The 19,420-nt window shown below is 40.8% G+C and overlaps 3 protein-coding genes and 1 pseudogene across 5 annotated transcripts; 1 reads left to right on the top strand and 3 right to left on the bottom strand.

Annotated features, from left to right (window-relative positions):
* Positions 1-298: 298 nt before the first annotated feature.
* On the bottom strand, positions 299-1,948 carry LOC122668253 (annotated as a pseudogene).
* A 3,104-nt stretch (positions 1,949-5,052) lies between these two features.
* Positions 5,053-7,336, bottom strand: LOC122667596 (acetolactate synthase 2, chloroplastic-like). The gene has a single exon (XM_043863932.1). The coding sequence runs from the start codon at positions 7,319-7,321 to the stop codon at positions 5,351-5,353; it is 1,971 nt and encodes a 656-aa protein (XP_043719867.1). The 5' UTR covers positions 7,322-7,336; the 3' UTR covers positions 5,053-5,350.
* A 985-nt stretch (positions 7,337-8,321) lies between these two features.
* On the top strand, positions 8,322-18,651 carry LOC122667606 (iron-sulfur assembly protein IscA-like 1, mitochondrial). 3 transcript variants are annotated; one of them, XM_043863945.1, is made up of 4 exons: positions 8,322-8,328; positions 14,087-14,278; positions 17,975-18,092; positions 18,347-18,651. In XM_043863945.1, exons 2-4 carry the CDS (start codon positions 14,089-14,091, stop codon positions 18,450-18,452), a joined length of 414 nt encoding a protein of 137 aa, XP_043719880.1. In that variant the 5' UTR covers positions 8,322-8,328; positions 14,087-14,088; the 3' UTR covers positions 18,453-18,651. The 3 variants fall into 3 exon arrangements, with proteins under 3 accessions (XP_043719880.1, XP_043719881.1, XP_043719882.1); XM_043863946.1 differs by lacking the exon at positions 8,322-8,328 and adding an exon at positions 9,281-9,287 and having other exon boundaries at positions 14,089-14,278; XM_043863947.1 differs by lacking the exon at positions 8,322-8,328 and adding an exon at positions 13,373-13,378 and having other exon boundaries at positions 14,089-14,278.
* On the bottom strand, positions 9,316-11,404 carry LOC122667597 (acetolactate synthase 2, chloroplastic-like). Its single transcript, XM_043863933.1, is given in 1 exon segment — positions 9,316-11,404. A coding segment is annotated over 1 exon segment (1,644 nt). The 5' UTR covers positions 11,037-11,404; the 3' UTR covers positions 9,316-9,392.
* Positions 18,652-19,420: the final 769 nt, after the last annotated feature.

Here is a 19,420-nt window from a genome sequence, read left to right as displayed (position 1 = left end):
TTAAGATACTAGTCCGGAAGATATTAGCATGTTATCTTTGATGAACTATATATCAATCCAGAAGAATTCTATAATGTGAATATGACAAACTATGTTTTGAGCAATCATGTAAATGTGTTAATTATGTTTGTAGCATTAAACATGTTTATTAGTAATGTATAGGCATCATCCTGGGAGGCCAAACTCGAAGTTCATCAAGAATCTCAGAAGTTGTGTACTAATCAAGCAAGCTGAATAAAATCTCAAGCAAAACGAAATTGAATCAAGAAAGAAAGAAGCCCAAGCAAGTCATGCTAAGTTAAATGAAGTTCTTTAAGGAGTCATGGAGCTCGTATGGTCCAGGGGTCTCCAACATCTTCCTAACTGCCTTCTTAAGGTCTCTCATCAATGTCACACGGGCAGCAGGTATACCACAAGCTTCGGCGAACTTTAACATGTTGGGAATATCTCAGACTCATTTGATGGATTCCCAAGAAATCTATGAGACCGGTTAGCCTTGTAAAACCGATCCTCCCATTGGACAACCCATTCCCAAATGTTGGTTATTCAACAGCACGAACTTGTCTGGTAGGTTTTCCACACGAATTGTAGCCAGCTCCGGGACATTCATGATGAAGCTTCCATCACCACCAATATCAACAACAATCTTACTAGGGTTGGCAACAGCAGCCCCAATGGCAGCAGGTAACCCAAAACCCATTGCACCTGATCCTCCAGATGTTAGCCACTGGCGTGGCATCTTATACCTGTACCATTGAGCAGCCCACATCTGATGTTGCTCAACCCCAGTACTTATATTTGCATCCCCATTTTCAATCCATCCAAAACTTGAATCACATACTGAGGGGGAATAGCCTCTCCAAAAGTCTTAAAATTCAAAGGGTACTTCATTTTCTGCTCTTTAAGGTCCTTCCTCCAAGCAGAGAAATCAAGCTTATGGTTCAACTGCCTCTCCTCTAACAAATTGTTCATTCCTCTCCATGTGTTTCACATCAGCACAGATGGAGATATGGGGTTGCTTTTTTTTCCCAATCTCAGCTGGATCAATATCAATGTGAACTATCTTAGCACGGCTAGCAAAAGCTTCTAATTTGCCAGTGACCCTGCCATCAAATCTAACTCCAAATGCAAGCAATAAAGCTGATTTGTCCACAGCATAATTTGCATAAACAGTACCATGCATTCCAAGCATTTGAAGCGAAAGCTCATCCCTGGTAGGATAAGCACCAAGTCCCATAAGAGTATTTGCCACAGGTATACCGGTAAGCTCTACAAACCTCCTGAGCTCCTCGCTTGAATTCAAACAGCCACCACCAACATACAAAACCGGCTTCTTCGGTTCACAAACTAATCGAATTATTGGCTCTAAATGCTTCTCGTCCGGCAATTTTGGCAGCCTAGCTATATAACCAGGCAATCTCATGGGCTTATACCAAATGGGCACCACAAGCTGCTGCTGTATATCTTTGGGAATATCAATTAGAACGGGACCAGGGCGACCTGATGAAGCAAGGAAGAACACTTCATGGACGATTCTTGGAATGTCTTCAACAACGAGAACAAGGTAATTATGCTTGGTAATCGATCGGGTAACCTCAACAATTGGGGTTTCTTGGAACACATCAGTACCAATCATTCTCTGGGAGACCTGTCCGGCAATGGCGACAAGAGGAATACTATCGAGCATCGCATTTGCGAGGCCACCGACAAGGTTGGTGACGCCGGGGCCGAAGGTGGCAATGCAGACGCCGAGGAGGCCAGAGACACAGACATAACCCTCGACGGCGAAGACGCCGCGTTGTTCGTGACGAGGGAGGACCTTACGGATGCTGGAGGAGCGTGTGAGGGCTTGATGAATCTCCATGGAAGCTCCACCTGAGTAGGCGAAGACGATGGTGACACCTTCATGTTCAAGGGCTTCAACTAGGACATCAGCACCCTTACGAAGGAAGATGGGGTTGTTTTAGTGGTGGTGGTGGCAGTGGCGGCGACGGTGGTGGGTTTTGGTTTGTGATCTGAGAGGATGTTGGTAATGTCAAACGGATGCCGAGGGGAGAGTTTAGGGAAGTTGGTGCAGAAGGGGAGGATGATTTGGTTGCTGGCTGGTTTGAGGGAGGAGGGGAGGAAGGAGGGCTTGGCGAGGTAAAGGTTGTCGGCGGAAGCCATTGGTGACGGTGCATTCCTCTGGTTTGTGCCAAGAAGTCAAAGTATTGGGGTGGGTTGGCTTGATCACCGGCTTAACCTATTTGTTGCTCTGAATCTAAGGTTTTTGTTTTTTCAGTGAAGCTCCGAGTCTGAGGTATTAGCATTATTAGGAGTTATTTCTTCTTTAGTTCAAGCTGGATCTTCTTTCTTTGCTTATTTGTATAATCCAGCTAGAGGGGGAGTGTTGGAATATGTAATCCAGAATACCGTGCGGGTATTCTGGTCTTTTTGGGGTAGTTTTATTCTTCTAATGTTATTAAGTGTAAGTGGGCTATGTGGGTTTTAGTCCCACATCGCCTAGTTTAGTCTCTTTGGGGCTTACCTATCAATGAAACAACATATTATTTTCTCTTATTCTCTCTTTCTAACCCACGATTCTGCCAACATGGTATCAAAGCAGGTTTGATCTAGGTTAGAAAGAGAGAATGAGAGAAAATAATGTGTTGTTTCATTGATAGGTAAGCCCCTCTATTATAAATAGAGGGGAAATTACAAAGAGACTAAACTAGGCGATGTGGGATTAAAACCCACATAGCCCACTTACACTTAATAACATTAGAAGAATAAAACTACCCCAAAAAGACCAAAATACCCCCACGGTATTCTGGATTACATATTCCAACATGAGGTTATTAGATATGACAGTTGTTCTTGTGGGCCCTTGAGCTGTTCCCATTTTACACCTTGTTAGGAAGAGTTGACGTGGAATCCCACATCCCCATGAGGTTCGAAATTTCAAACCTTGGTTAACTTTTCAGTTTACAATGTTCTCCTTATTTTTATAATTTGCTTTCTATGCTACTGTCCTAGCTGGAAATTTAAGCTTGTTATAGAATTGCTCTGTTTCTGTTACATGAGAACTCGAATTGACCTGTTACACAAATTCTAATTGTTCTACTGTCTGTTTGGTCCCTTTAATAGTTGTTACATGTCATGTTCCTGATATCAGAAATCTGATCAGGATCTAATTTGATCAAACTGCACCTATCCAATAGACCGAGAAAATCTGTCGTTCTGGTTGTGATTGATAAATTGGTAACACAAGATCACTTGACTGAAATCTCAGTCCCATTGGGATTCTATTTTGAGAGATCTACAATTCTCCTCAACCCTAGTTGCTGTCCTGTGAATTTCGAGTTTTCTGTTTATTTTCTTTGTTGGTTTGGTATTCTTTGATATGCTCTTATCAAATTCGTATCAGATTCTCTCCGAGTTTTAACTCCTCTCTCATCAGTCATTCAGTCCACCCATCGATCACCACTTTCTTCCTTCTTAAGTTCTCCCATCAATTCAAATATATATATATATATATATATAATTTCTGTTTCCTCATTCTGAAATTTATTTATTTATATATAATAGTTATTGCTTAAAATTTCTGATTTCTCATTCTGAAATTCATTTATTTAGAGATGATAATTATTGCTTAAATTGTAAACAATTACAATTTACAACTAGATTCAGATTTAGCATTATCAACTGTTAGATCGAAGATCAGATATGAGCAATCTTAACCATCAGATCTGAATATTCTCGTCCTATTTCATCAGTGGGTCATTACCCGCACTCTCTCTCTCTCTCTCTCTCTCTCTCTCTCTCTCTCACACACACACACACACACACACACACACACACACTAACACTAACACTATAAAATCCATCATCACCTCCTCTTTATTTCTTAACAAATCTGTATCTCTTCTCTATTACATCTTTTCCTCCTATTTGGTTCCAGATTTGTTTGCCAAACATCAGGAACTTCTGGTAATGATGCAGGCAAAGTGCAGAAAAAAGCTCGTTTTATCTCAAGTAGTGGGGGATTAGGTTATACATACATTGGTCATATGGTCATTGTGATGGGCAACTTTGGTGCCTTAGCTCGCCTTCACTTAATTTGATCCCATGACAAGTTGAGAACTATGATAGGACAAAAATTCCTGTCCATAAAACATTCAAACTGTTTGAAGGTCTTACTTAAGGCTGGGCAGGGTTTACTAAGAGATGGGCCTGATGCAGGTAGAATTATAAAACTCACTGCTAATGGGCCCAGATAGAACTATAAGCCAGATAGAAGGCTTTTGAAACAGCTTTGCCTCCAATCTGTTATTCTGAGATTCAATTCTGATCTTGTTCAATCTGCATTGTGAATCTGATTTCTGGTTCTCAATCTTATATCTGAAATTCTACATCTGTAACCAAGATTAGATCCCTCGTGTACCTTGAATGCTATTTTCTTAATCTAAAATTTTATTATTTAAATTACTATTTTACTTCTGAGTATAAGGGCGCATACCCATACACCACAGGTTTAATTTAGGATTCGTTGATCCCTTCCTGCAGTACTTTTCATCAGCATGGAATGAATCATTCGAGATTATATCTTTCCGTAACTGCATGATTCCTCTAAATTTCATGAAATTTTCCCTTATTTCACATTTTCTGAAAGTGAAAGCTTAAATATTTGCTCTCTAGTTTCTATTTTCATTTCCTTGCGGAATTAGATTCCCAGTGCAAGTAGAGCATAGTAAAAATCCCCCCCCCCCCGCTCTGCATTGAAAGTTTTGAGTTCATTTCCAATTCATCCATCCACCTAAATACTGCACTGTAGCCTCTTTGTTTCTGGTCCCCAGAGTAATATAAGATTCTTTCAGTTTCAATTTCACCTAGTAGAGGTTGAAACTCAAAGCTAGCTTCTTTCATGACACAACATTCAAAAATAAGTTTAGTAAATATAATATAACAGCTTCAATAATTTTGAGATTCTACTGTTAACATGGTCTGAAGCTTCTCAATTGAGCAACTCTGCCCCCCTAGAAAGTACTTCAAATATAGAAAACCACAAAAAGAGAAATGTAATTCCGAAATTCTCATAGAAAACTCTAAATCCCACTTGAATTAGGTAAACCGCTGATTCATGATCAAGCATGAAGGAGAACAGTAAGCCAAGAGAGCATGTAAAGTTAACAGAGCAAAACAAAACAAACAAATACTGTTCAACAATACATTCTAGCAAGATACAAAAAACAAGTAAAAGATGTAAAATAAAACTGAGCTGTCTCCACAAAACAAGCTGAAACTCTTCTGTCATGCATGATTTTCTAAGAATATACATTACAATACCAAGATACTCAGCTGCCTTGAGACTTCAATAGGTTGATCTGCCATCACCCTCGGTGATCACATCTTTGAAGGCCCCCCCACTCGGAATCATAGGTAACACATGCTCCTGATGGGGTACAGTAACATCCAGCAAGTATGGTCCAGGGGTCTTCAACATCTTCTTAACTGCTTCCTTAAGGTCTCTCTTCAACGTCACACGGGCAGCAGGTATACCACAAGCTTCTGCGAACTTTAACATGTTTGGGAATATTTCAGATTCATTTGATGGATTCCCAAGATATGTATGGGCCCGGTTTGCCTTGTAAAACCGATCCTCCCATTGGACAACCATTCCCAAATGTTGGTTATTCAACAGCATGATCTTGACTGGTAGGTTTTCTACACGAATCGTAGCCAGCTCCTGGACATTCATGATGAAGCTTCCATCACCATCAATATCAACAACAACCTTATTGGGATTGGCAACAGCAGCCCCAATGGCAGCAGGTAACCCAAAACCCATTGCACCTAATCCTCCAGATGTTAGCCACTGGCGTGGCATCTTATACTTGTACCATTGAGCAGCCCACATCTGATGTTGTCCAACCCCAGTACTTATAATTGCATCCCCATTTGTCAATTCATCCAAAACTTGAATCGCATACTGAGGGGGAATAGCCTCTCCAAAAGTCTTAAAATTTAAAGGGTACTTCATTTTCTGCTCTTTAAGGTCCTTCCTCCAAGCAGAGAAATCAAGCGTATGGCTCAACGGCTTCTCCTCTAACAAATTGTTCATTCCTCTCAATGCTTGTTTCACATCAGCACAGATGGAAATATGGGGTTGCTTGTTTTTCCCAATCTCAGCTGGATCAATATCAATGTGAACTATCTTAGCACGGCTAGCAAAAGCTTCTAATTTGCCAGTGACCCTGTCATCAAATCTAACTCCAAATGCAAGCAATAAATCTGATTTGTCCACAGCATAATTCGCATAAACAGTACCATGCATTCCAAGCATTTGAAGTGAAAGCTCATCCCTGGTAGGATAAGCACCAAGTCCCATAAGAGTACTTGCCACAGGTATACCGGTAAGCTCCACAAACCTCCTGAGTTCCTCGCTTGAATTCAAACAGCCACCACCAACATACAAAACCGGCTTCTTCGATTCAGAAACTAATCGAATTATTTGCTCTAAATGCTTCTCGTCCGGCAATTTTGGCAGCCTAGCTATATAACCAGGCAATTTCATGGGCTTATCCCAAATAGGCACCACAAGCTGCTGCTGTATATCTTTGGGGATATCTACCAGAACGGGACCAGGGCGACCCGATGAAGCAAGGAAGAACGCTTCATGTACGATTCTTGGAATGTCTTCAACATCGAGAACAAGATAATTATGCTTGGTAATCGATCGGGTAACCTCAACAATTGGTGTTTCTTGGAACGCATCAGTACCGATCATTCTCCGGGGGACCTGTCCGGTAATGGCGACAAGAGGAATACTATCGAGCATCGCATCTGCAAGGCCACTGACAAGGTTTGTGGCGCCGGGACCGGAGGTGGCAATGCAGACGCCGGGGAGGCCAGAGACACGGGCATAACCCTCGGCAGCGAAGACACCGCCTTGTTCGTGACGCGGGAGGACGTTGCGGATGCTGGAGGAGCGTGTGAGGGCTTGATGAATCTCCATGGAAGCTCCACCTGGGTAGGCGAAGACGGTGGTGACGCCTTCACGTTCAAGGGCTTCAACTAGGACATCAGCACCCTTACGGGATTCATCCGGTGCGAATCGGGAAACGAAGGAAGATGGGGTTGTTTTGGTGGTGGTGACGACGGCGGCAGCGGTGGTGGGTTTTGGTTTGTGGTCTGAGAGGATGTTGGTAATGTCAAGCGGACGCCGAGGGGAGAGTTTAGGGAAGTTGGTGGAGAAAGGAAGGAGGATTTGGTTGCTAGATGGTTTGACGGAGGAGTGGAAGAAGGTGGACTTGGCGAGGTAAGTGCTCCCGGCGGAAGCCATTGGTTACGGCGCGCTCCTCTGCTCTGTGCCAATAAGTCTAGTATTGGAGGTGGTGAGGGGAAGGGAAGGGGAGAAGGGTTGGCTTGGTCACCGGCTCAACCTATATGTGGCTTTGAGCTTATCAGATATAACAGTTGTTGTCTCATTTTCCCAAAAAAAAATATATATATATAACAGTTGTTCTCTTCTTGTGGGCCCCACTTGCACTGTGTTCACTTTACACCTGGTTAGAAAGAGTTGACGTGGCATTCCGTATCCCCATGAGGTTGGAATCACATGTCTTCCCACCACCGGCTCAATAGAGAACAAGGAAGAACAAAAGTGTTGGCGCCTTTGCAGGTGATCCGAACTCCAGTTTTAAGTTTTAAGTAAAAGGGGAAATTACAAGGTTACTTAAAATTGGATATGGGCTAATAATGGGCTTACAAAATTATCCACCTCATCATTTGTTGTGCAGTAACAAATGATAAAGATTTGCTTATCTTTTAGGAGAGTGAGACCTTCAAGTGTTGATAAATTAAGCAAGATGACAGAGTAGGCGCAGTAACAATGCACTCAGATGCTACAAACTCTTTTGAGAACTTCAGAGTTGTACTCAAGCTACATTAGTTGCAATGCATTCGTAAACAAACAATATTGGTTTTTTAAGTAAACAAGCAACATAACAGTATAAGAGAAAGAGAAAAAGAGAGTATAGCACGATTAACTTAAAATAAGGTTGGGCTGGGCCAGGTCTGGATCAACTCGAGGCCTCAACCCTGCTCGACCTGATCCTGACTTAGGACTAGAAATTTCCAGTCCTGACCCATCCACAGGGCTAGGTATATCAGCCCAGGCCCTGGTCGGACTCACGGCGGGCCAAGGCAGGTTTGAGGGGACAGGGCTAAACTTGCATCCCTAGACAAATCCTCTATTCCACTTCTAACATGGGAATATGGGATTAAATATTTCACACAAAAAATACAATGCCCACCTGTCCCATATTTGTCATTTACAAGAGGAAGAGGGGTATTGATGGAAACAAAAAGGACAGGTGACCACCTTTCACATGTACATTCACCTGCACGTGCGTGCAGAAGATTTATTCTCCTCTTTCTCTCCCTCCCTCGTGCGTGGAGAGTAAATACTCTCCACATGCATGTAGAGATGATCCGGTCTCGAGACTCCTTAATTTAACAATGAAACGCATGAGGAGTGCTTGAGTTTTCATCTCAGAACATTTCGATACCTTGAATGCTCTTTTTTTAATCTAAAATTTGATTATCTAAATTACTATTTTACTACTAAGTATAAGGGCACATACCCATACGCCACAGGTTTAATTTAGGATTCGTTGATCCCTTCATGCATTACTTTTCAGCAGCATGGAATGAATCATTCGAGATTATATCTTTTCGTAACAGCATGAATTCCTCTAAATTTAATGAAATTTTCCCTTATTTCACATTTTCTGAAAGTGAAAGCTTAAATATTTCCTCTCTAGTTTCTATTTTCATTTCCTTGCTGAATTAGATTCCCAGTGGAAGTAGAGCATAGTAAAATCCCCCCCGCCCCCCTGCATTGGAAAGAAAAGTTTGAGTTCATATCCAATTCATCCATCCACCTAAATACTGCACTGTAGCCTTTTTGTTTCTGGTCCCCAGAGTAATATAAGATTCTTTCAGTTTCAATTTCACATAGTAGAGGCTGAAACTCAAAGCTAGCTTCTCTCATGAAACAACATTCAAAAATAAGTTTAGTACATATAATATAACAGCTTAAAAAATTTTGAGATTTTACTGTTAACATGGTCTGAAACTTCTCAATTGTGCAACTCTGCCCCCTAGAAAGTACTTCATATATAGAAAACAAAAAAAAGAGAAATGTAATTCCGAAATTCTCATAGAAAACTCTAAATCCCAATTGAATTAGGTAAACCGCTGATTCATGATCAAGCATGAAGGAGAACAGTAAGCCAAGAGAGCAGGTAAAGTTTACAGAACAAAAGAAAACAAGCCGAAACTCTTCTGTCATGCATGATTTTCTTAGAATATACATTACAATACCAAGATACTCAGCTGGTCTTGAGACATCAATAGGTTGATCTGCCATCACCCTCAGTGATCACATCTTTGAAGGCCCCCCCACTCGGAATCATAGGTAACACATGCTCCTGATGGGGTACAGTAACATCCAGCAAGTATGGTCCAGGGGTCTCCAACATCTTCCTAACTGCTTCCTTAAGGTCTCTCTTCAATGTCACACGGGCAGCAGGTATACCACAAGCTTCTGCGAACTTTAACATGTTTGGGAATATCTCAGATTCATTTGATGCATTCCCAAGATATGTATGGGCCCTGTTTGCCTTGTGAAACCGATCCTCCCATTGAACAACCATTCCCAAATGTTGGTTATTCAAGAGCATGATCTTGACTGGTAGGTTTTCTACACGAATCGTAGCCAGCTCCTGGACATTCATGATGAAGCTTCCATCACCATCAATATCAACAACAATCTTATTGGGGTTGGCAACAGCAGCCCCAATGGCAGCAGGTAACCCAAAACCCATTGCACCTAATCCTCCAGGTGTTAGCCACTGGCGTGGCATCTTATACTTGTACCATTGAGCAGCCCACATCTGATGTTGTCCAACCCCAGTACTTATAATTGCATCCCCATTTGTCAATTCATCCAAAACTTGAATCGCATACTAAGGGGGAATAGCCTCTCCAAAAGTCTTAAAATTTAAAGGGTACTTCATTTTCTGCTCTTTAAGGTCCTTCCTCCAAGCAGAGAAATCAAGCTTATGGCTCAACTGCTTCTCCTCTAACAAATTGTTCATTCCTCTCAATGCTTGTTTCACATCAGCACAGATGGAGATATGGGGTTGCTTGTTTTTCCCAATCTCAGCTGGATCAATAGCAATGTGAACTACCTTAGCATGGCTAGCAAAAGCTTCTAATTTGCCAGTGACCCTGTCATCAAATCTAACTCCAAATGCAAGCAATAAATCTGATTTGTCCACAGCATAATTCGCATAAACAGTACCATGCATTCCAAGCATTTGAAGCGAAAGCTCATCCCTGGTAGGGTAAGCACCAAGTCCCATAAGAGTACTTGTCACAGGTATACCGGTAAGCTCCACAAACCTCCTGAGTTCCTCGCTTGAATTCAAACAGCCACCACCAACATACAAAACCGGCTTCTTCGATTCAGAAACTAATCGAATTATCTGCTCTAAATGCTTCTCGTCCGGCAATTTTGGCAGCTTAGCTATATAACCAGGCAATTTCATGGGCTTATCCCAAATAGGCAGCACAAGCTGTTGCTGTATATCTTTGGGGATATCAACCAGAACGGGACCAGGGCGACCTGATGAAGCAAGGAAGAACGCTTCATGTACGATTCTTGGAATGTCTTCAACATCGAGAACAAGATAATTATGCTTGGTAATCAATCGGGTAACCACAACAATTGGTGTTTCTTGGAACGCATCAGTACCGATCATTCTCCGGGGGACCTGTCCGGTAATGGCGACAATAGGAATACTATCGAGCATGGCATCAGCAAGGCCGCTGACTAGGTTTGTGGCGCCTGGACCGGAGGTGGCAATGCAGACGCCGGGGAGGCTAGAGACACGGGCATAACCCTCGGCGGCGAAGACGCCACCTTGTTCGTGACGAGGTAGGACGTTGCGAATGCTGGAGGAGCGTGTGAGGGCTTGATGAATCTCCATGGAAGCTCCACCAGGGTAGGCGAAGACGGTGGTAACGCCTTCACGTTCAAGGGCTTCAACTAGGACATCAGCACCCTTACGGGGTTCATCCGGTACGAATCGGGAAATGAAGGAAGATGGAGTTGTTTTGGTGGTGGTGTTGGTAGTAGCGGCGGCGGCAGCTGTGGTGGATTTTGGTTTGTGGTATGAGAGGATGTTGGTAATGTCAAGCGGACGCCGAGGGGAGAGTTTAAGGAAGTTGGTGGAGAAGGGAGGAGGATTTGGTTGCTGGCTGGTTTGACGGAGGATTGGAAGAAGGGGGGCTTGGCGAGGTAAGTGTTCCCGGCGGAAGCCATTGGTGACGGCTCGCTCCTCTGCTTTGTGCCAAGAAATCTAAGTACCGGAGGGAATTTTTATCTTCTCCCGTTCTGACACCGTGCCGTCCATCCGATTTCTAGGATGGATGGATGGATGACAGTCGTATGTGAAAAACGCTTTTTGATCAACATTTAATGATCTTCTCTCTCCTCTGTAAATTTTGAATACTCCATTGACGCCTTCCTCAAAAAAGTGTTGCATACGTTTTTCTTTCCAAAACCTCTTTCCCGCTTCTCTCTCTTCTTTTTCCCATTTTCTTCATCCTCCGATAACAAAGAACACCTTTGCGATTTCGAGGGCCATAGAAATCGTAGAAGACCATAGAAATCGTAGAGGTGTTCTTCGTTATCAGAAGAGGAGGAAAATGGGAAAGAGAGGAGAGAGAAAAGCGGGAAAGAGGTTTTGAAAGAAGAAACGTATGCAACATTTTTTTTGGAGAAGTGGCTCAATGCAGTATTCAAAATTTACAGAGGAGAGAGAACATCATTAAATACTGATCAAAAAAACGTTTTTCACATACGACTGAATCGGATGGACAACACGGTGTCAGAACGGGAGGGGATAAAAATCCTGGTCAGGGGAAGGGTTGGCTTGGTCACCGGCTTAACCTATATGTGGCTTTGAGGTTATCAGATATTACACTTGTTCTTTTCTTGTGGGCCCTGAACTGGGGTCACTTTACACCTGGTTAGGAAGAGTTGACGTGGCATCCCGCATCCCCATGAGGTTGGAATCACTTGTCTCCCACCACCGGATCAATGTCAATGGAAAAAGGAAGAACAAAAGTGTTGGATCCGAAGTTCCGAACAACTAAAAGGGGAAAATTACGAGGTCACTTAAAATTGGATATGGGCTATACAAAATTACCCACTTCCCATCATTTGTTGTGACGTTGTGTAGGCAACTAAGAAAGATGTACTTATATTTGAAGAGGGTGAGAAGTTCAAGTGGGTGCAGTAACAGTGGACTCCGCTACTACAAAGTAGGGGTATAAATGAATGGTCAAAATTCGTTTTCATATTCGTGTTTGTATTCATTTAGTACTATCCGAATCTGTTCGAAAGCTAAACAGATGCGATACGGAGAGGCTATAGCTATCCGAAAAGCTATATTTACATGTAAACGGATAAAATATATGATCCATATCCGTGTCCGTATCCGTTTAGCATTATTCGAATCCGTCCGATAGCTAATCGGATGCAGATGCAGATATAGCACTATTCGAGCCGAATCCGATCCATTTACAGCTCTACTACAAAGTACAAATTTCTTTGAAAACTTCGAAGTTATACTCAAGCTTTAGTAATATGCAATGCATTTGTGAAGACACTATATTGGTTTTTCAAGTAAATGAGCAACATAATAGTATAAGAGAAAGAGAAAAAGAAAAAAAGAGTATAGCATGATTAAAAGATTCCAATTTAAGTGTTAAGAATGAACCAAGAAGATAATATGGGTTGGGCCACCTTACCTCATCACGACTCAAACCCCTAACACATGGATGACGGGAGAGTCTCCCCTCTAAGGGGCTTACATCTTTGTATAACCATATCCTATAAGTATGCTTCTATCCTTTCTCTTACATTTCTATTGTGGGATTAAACATTCCACACAAAAAATGCAATGCCAAAACCAAAATTTTAAAAAACATAAGAAAAAACATTTTGAAACTTATTTATTTAAATAGCCCCTTAATACAACATGTTGTGTTGGCCTCCTCTGCGAAGAACAAAGAACAATGTGAGCCAATTACTTCCCAAATGATTGCTTTGGGCCACAAATACCAATCCAGAGTTCTTGTTGTAGCTAACTGGCTATGGCCAAATTTTAAGTTGTGTTTGGTATATATTCTTAGAATGCATTCTAGGTCGATTTTGCATTCTTGGGCGATAAAAACAACTATTTTTATCACTTGAGAATGTAAAATTGACTTAGAATGCATACCAAACGCTACCTTAACAACCAAAGAAGGGGATGCTGTGGAGGTTTGTATTGATATAGACACCGACAAAGAAGCCCTCCTATTGCCAAACCCATTGTAGGAGACATGAACAATGGTTGCCGCAACTCCATTCACCTGCTTATGAGGAAGATGGGTATTGATGGAAACAAAAAAGACAACATTAATGCATGCTAGCACACATCCCGACATCCCTATCATGGTTCTCTAACCGTTGGATGTGCACTAGACACCGTCCCACACTGGAGAGGAGTTGAATCCCTCTCTACATATATGATAGGCCAACACGTTTCCCTCCAAAAACCTATTATCCATTGAACCCACCCCCTCCTCTCTCAAGTCTAATTGAGAGGTAACCACATATCATTATTTGCTCCATTTTCTTGTCCGGTCCATTTCTCCAAGTTCTTCTAATAGGGGCGAAAATGATCACCCTACCCCCTACCTGAATACACTGACCGGGTGGGATTCACCTCCACCTATTAGAGGAACTTGGGGAAGTGGACCGGGCAGCAAATAGAGCAGATAATTTTCCGACCTTTCACACGTAGGTTCACCCGTGCGAGTACGTGTAGACGATCCGTATGTGGAGAGTATTTAGTCTCCACATGCATGTAGAGATGATCCGGTCTCGAGACTCCTTAATTTAACAATCAAACGCATGAGGAGTGCTTGAGTTTTCTTCTGATAACATTTGATACATATCCGCGACTGCGAGAGAGATAGAGATCAAAGATGGCTTCTTCAATCCTGGCGGCGGCAGCAGAGAAGGTCGGCCCTGCCGTACGGCGACAAGCCCTTACCCTAACGGACGCCGCAGCTACTAGAATACGCCAACTGCTACGCCAGCGCCAGCGCCCATTCCTCAAGCTTGGTGTCAAGGCTCGTGGTTGCAACGGCTTATCCTATACTCTCAATTACGCAGGTTCCAACCTGCCCTCTCTCCTCCCTCAGTCGTACATACCTGCACATAGATACTAACATATCATTTCTGTTTAATTTGTGGGATTTTAAGATTTCGCATCGCATATTTCATTATCCTGTTACAAATTTTTTGACCAAAAAATAAGGAAACCCTTTATTTATTTATTTTTTCTGAGTTTTTGTTTATGGTTCATAGCTTCTTCATGTCTGCCAATTGGTTGCACCAATTTTGTCTTAATTTATTTCTGTACTTATGTTTGAATATGTCGATTTTGAATTTGTATTCTTTGTTGCTTGCAAGTCTATTTAGGGTTCTCTTATTACTTTTGCGTTTCGTGGTCGTTTTTGGTTTTGGATTCAAAGTTGTAAAGACACATGTGGTTTTTCAGGCTTCATATGTTATCTTGTGGGTTTTTAAAAAAAAAAAAAATTTTAAAAATATTATTAGTATTCAAGCGCATAGATCATCATCATCTAAAATAGGACCATGACCAGGGAGTTAATTAAAATAAAAAGGGGGGAAATATGGGAATGAATTCTTCCTATGTCAAAATTTTAGATAATTTCGTTTAGGGCTATTACATATGCACAAACATTCTGTGAAAGACAAATATGAAATGGTTTTGTTTTGTGTAATTTGACAGCTTCAATAATAGTTGTGGTACTTAAACTATTGGATTGAAAAATGAAAGAAGTCCATAGTGTGATTCTAATATTCCATGTGATCTGTATTTTGGAGACAAAAATGCTACTATTGCTTTTGCTTATTTGAAAATTGGCTGCTACTGTGGCTATAGGCAGTAATTTATAAAGGGTAAAGGTTCTCGACTATGCTAATGTGGGGGGAATCTCCCACACCACAGTACCACACCAATGGTAGCACGGGGAATGATATAATCCACATGGGGCCAATATGGTCAGGGTAAGAGGGAGAAAACAATAATAAAGCCCATGTGAGAGGGCGATAGTACACTGGATTTGTGGAGAACTTTTTCCCTTTTATAAAATTTTCAACCAAACATGTGTTTGGGAATCTTAAATGAACCGGAGTTTTATGTTGAAAGTTGTGTAATGAAAGATGTACTACACATAGTTTTGTTATTAAACAGTATATGGGGAATTGGTATGTAAATTTCAGCAGAGTTGTTGCTCTAAATTCTTTTGAAAGAAAAACATTCATGGATAGGTATTTTTCTTGTGCCTGTTCAGTATGATACTCAAAATCCAAGTCCAGATTTCTGGTTCCTCCCACCTATTTACAACCTATTCAGCAACACTTCATAATCATATGATCTACAAGTTCTAGAATCATTCTTTAGATATTCCACGACCCCCTCTTTCTACTGCCAATGAAGTTTTGTTTCTTTCCGTAAATACACCTGCTTCACCAGTCTGCATCTTTGTTCCCCAGCAAATTGCTCGAGATGATCTTGTTTAGCTTCTGCCTACAATATGGATTACATCTTATGAGCAGAAGGATAAACAACAAGAAACAGTTCAGAGCACCGATCCTCTTTTTATCAGACATTCATCTGGTGATCTTGAAATACGTTTTCCTCCAGGTACAACTCCTACTACCATACCTTTTCATGATATTCAAATGTTTATTAAGGAGCATGGCCCAAAGTATGAAGACTTTGAGTTACCTGATGATCATACTCTCCATATATGGAAAGTTAAAGCCTCCCCTTGACAGAAATCGTCAGGTCTCTTCAACTGAAGCAACTCTTAACTGGCAGGCTGAGAATGCACGTTACTAGAATACTATGCTAGAGTCCATTCTGTGTAATCAGCAAATTCTCTCTCAATTCACATCTCAAACGCTCTCTTTTATTGATTCTCAAATTTCTGGTCTTAAGCAGCAAATTGAAAACTTCATGAAGAACTGCTTCATTTAGTCAGTTTGCTGGGCTTCCCCAAAACTTCTTATCAAATTACTTAACTTGAAAAAGAAAATAAGTTTTTGCAATCCAAGCTCACTGCACTCCAAGCACAGCAGAAACTAGAGTCCAACCAAGCATCATTTTCTGTTTCACTACAACCAAGTCATCCTTCCCCCCTTTTTTTTTTTTTTTCATAAGAAGTGATTTACAAATTGTGCCCCTCAACTCCAACTCAGCAAAAACACTTATGAGGGTTAATAAAAGGATAGTGAAGTGAGCTGATTCACTTTCATCATGACACATAGAAGGACCCTTTCCAAAAAGAAATGGATGGTTGACAATACATGAGAATATGGGAATACAATAGGGGTAGAAAGTTGAATCTGACTCTGAAATTTGACACATGGCCATTTTTAACCATTTCCTAGATATCCATATGGTTGAAAGCATGGTTCGAGATTTCGACCTAAATGTTGAAATTTTGGCAAATTTGTCAAAATGAAATGACTATTGAAATTTACATGTGAAATTTACCAAAATTACACCGAAATATTTTGTTTTCAGCAGGGGAAAAAATCCCACCGAAATTCTAAATTTTTAACCTTGTCGAAAGTGCCACATCACTCTATCGTGTGCAGACCTTAGTGCTGGTCTAGAGATACCCTCTTGACATGCCGGCCTAGAAAAAATTTTGCCTAAAATCAAATTGAATAAATATCAATTCTTTAGTATTTTTTGTACCACCATACAAAGCATACTTCTGTTCATTGGATAATTCTAATGGTGCAGATGCAGAAGCCTCTCTTGATAAGCACTTTACAGTTTGGATTTTGGAAACACTTTTTCCAATATAAAGCAAAGTATTATATTTTAGCTTGTTTTTGTCCCCTGAGAGATGTAATTCTGGTTGGGGGATCCTCATTGCATGATGATGTCTGCACCCTTTAACTAAGAAATTTAGTTTATTTTCTTCAGTTGCGTTGCTTAGCTTCCCAAGTGGTTCAATTTATGAGAATAAATTGATTTACCCTAAAAGAAAAGGATGGGGGGAGGGGTTCACTTATGAAGTTGTTTTCATCTTATTGTAGTAAATATTTTTAAGAAATTTAGGAAATTTGTTTCTGATATTGTTTCCTTTATTACAGTAATTTCATATCCTGGTTCCAAATCTAATTGGTACTTAGTGCACTAATTCAGGCTCTCTGGGTATTTCGAACAGTGTTTTCTTTCTCTCACCATTAATTGGACGCAGATCTTGACATTTGTTTTCGAAGTTTTCAGATTATGTTTACACATTTAATTGTGGGTTCTCTATGTTGGTGTGCTTCCATTTGCTTTTAGATAGCTCTAGCAAAGGTAGTATTGGCAGTTGTTGGATGATTAGCTCAATTAAGGAGAACCTGAGTTTCCTCCCTATAGCAAGCAATGTTTTCTAGGGCTATAATGCCAGCAGTGCCAAATTGGTCTTGGTATTTTGCTCCCATGCCTTTTGATCCATCAGCCTGGAACAACTAATAAATATGCAAGTATTGAGATGTACCTTTATTATTCTTCAATTGTATTTCTGTTTCCTTTTAATTCGGAATGTTATTTGAAGCTAAAGTAAGTAGAAGAGTGCATGGATTCTAGTTTGGATTACAGTTTCATACTGCTGATTTGCAGTAGTTCTGTTAATAGTTTTCCATTCTAGGTGCTCTAACTGATGCCCCTGGTTTGGTTGTATGAATGTTGACCAAGGAATAGAACACTATTTTTTGTGAGCAAGGTCCATAATATAACTGATTATTATTATCCAATACCTTTGAATTATGCAGACAAGGAAGGGAAGTTCGATGAATTGGTTGAGGACAAAGAAGTAAAGATATTGATTGATCCAAAGGCACTCATGCATGTCATTGGGACCAAAATGGATTTTGTAGATGACAATCTCAAGTAAGAACTATTCCACTTTCTTACCAGCTAATAATTTCCTTTCTGTTCCTTCCCCTCCCTCCGCCCCCCACCTCCCGTTGAATAATCACTCTTCCCAATACTAATAAGGTGCATACATTTATACATGCCTGTTTACAGGATGCTGATTTGGCTGTATCTGCTTTGCTTCTATATTTCCTTGGACTCACTCTCATATCTTTCCATTCAAGCACTTTTCCTGGTCCTAACTGAAGACAACTTTTTTCTGGTCCCAGGTCTGAGTTCATATTCATCAATCCAAACTCCAAAGGGCAATGTGGGTGTGGAGAATCCTTTATGACTACAAGCAAGGCTGAATCTGCTAAGCAGAGTGGTGTTTAATGGCGATGAGATTTATGAAGCTGCGATTCTACTTTCAAAGTTCTGTTCGCTGACTCGCTGATCAAAACACCATCGGTTCATCTAACAAAACTCTGTTGAGGGACGAAGATCACAATTGGAGGCATCATAATTATTGGTTTTAGTGCAGCTACTAAAGCAGAGTACCACATTGATTTTTGTATTCTTCTGATATGTCACAGAAAAATTTGTATGAATAATGATATCAGAAAGCTATACGAGTAATTTTTTTGTATGCCTTCATCTACTTTCTAACATGTAAAGTTAATTTGCACAGATCTGTATTATAATTATAGGAAAGATGGTAGGAAAGAGACAGTTTCAGTTTTTTTTTTTAATGAGAAAAGGAAAAGATAACATTAAGGAATAAAGTTTTATGTACATGAATAGAAACAATGCCCCTTAGATGTTCTAATCTAGCCGTCCTGGCCTTGAAAATATTTGCAGACAGTGGAAGGAATTCAGCTCGATACACCATACATAGAATTGCAAATAGTTCCCAAAGCCAACCAGCCTTCCTTGAGTCAACCAGTTCACACCTCGATATTGTTTTTTTCACCCCTGCTGCTGTCCCTCTTGTGGTCCTTGCTGAAGTTCTTTGATTTCCGAGTCTGGATTGCATCCTGAGACGCCATAATTCATGTAGGCCACAAGAAATTGAGTGTTAGCCTCTATTGTATTAGGACCATAACTCTCAATCTCTCATCACCTAAAATGACAAGTCTGATCCACCCTGGTAATCAGTCAGATAAAACCTGATCTTCAACACGATTGGAATCAACAAGAACTGATGTTAAAATATGAGAATTATAGACTGCTCCCTTGAGAGAACTTTTAAGTATAGATGTAGCTTTTGGATTAATATGATGGAAAACATATTTATTACAAAAAAGAAAGGCGTATTTAGTGCACGAGACTCCCACCATTGCGGGGTTTAGGAAGGGTCATAA

This window comes from Telopea speciosissima, chromosome 7 (genome assembly GCF_018873765.1).
Source record: "Telopea speciosissima isolate NSW1024214 ecotype Mountain lineage chromosome 7, Tspe_v1, whole genome shotgun sequence".
NCBI classification, from domain to species: Eukaryota; Viridiplantae; Streptophyta; class Magnoliopsida; order Proteales; family Proteaceae; genus Telopea; species Telopea speciosissima.
Note: the sequence above shows the minus strand (reverse complement) of the source record. Positions and strands in the feature narration are given on the sequence as shown.

Excerpts from the sequence above, each read along its gene's own strand:
- LOC122667596 (XM_043863932.1), bottom strand. The coding sequence starts at position 7,321 with ATGGCTTCCGCCGGGAGCACTTACCTCGCCAAGTCCACCTTCTTCCAC.
- LOC122667606 (XM_043863945.1), top strand. The coding sequence starts at position 14,089 with ATGGCTTCTTCAATCCTGGCGGCGGCAGCAGAGAAGGTCGGCCCTGCC. Across the intron at positions 14,279-17,974 it reads CTATACTCTCAATTACGCAG|ACAAGGAAGGGAAGTTCGAT; the intron begins GTTCCAACCTGC and ends TGAATTATGCAG. Across the intron at positions 18,093-18,346 it reads TTTGTAGATGACAATCTCAA|GTCTGAGTTCATATTCATCA; the intron begins GTAAGAACTATT and ends TTCTGGTCCCAG.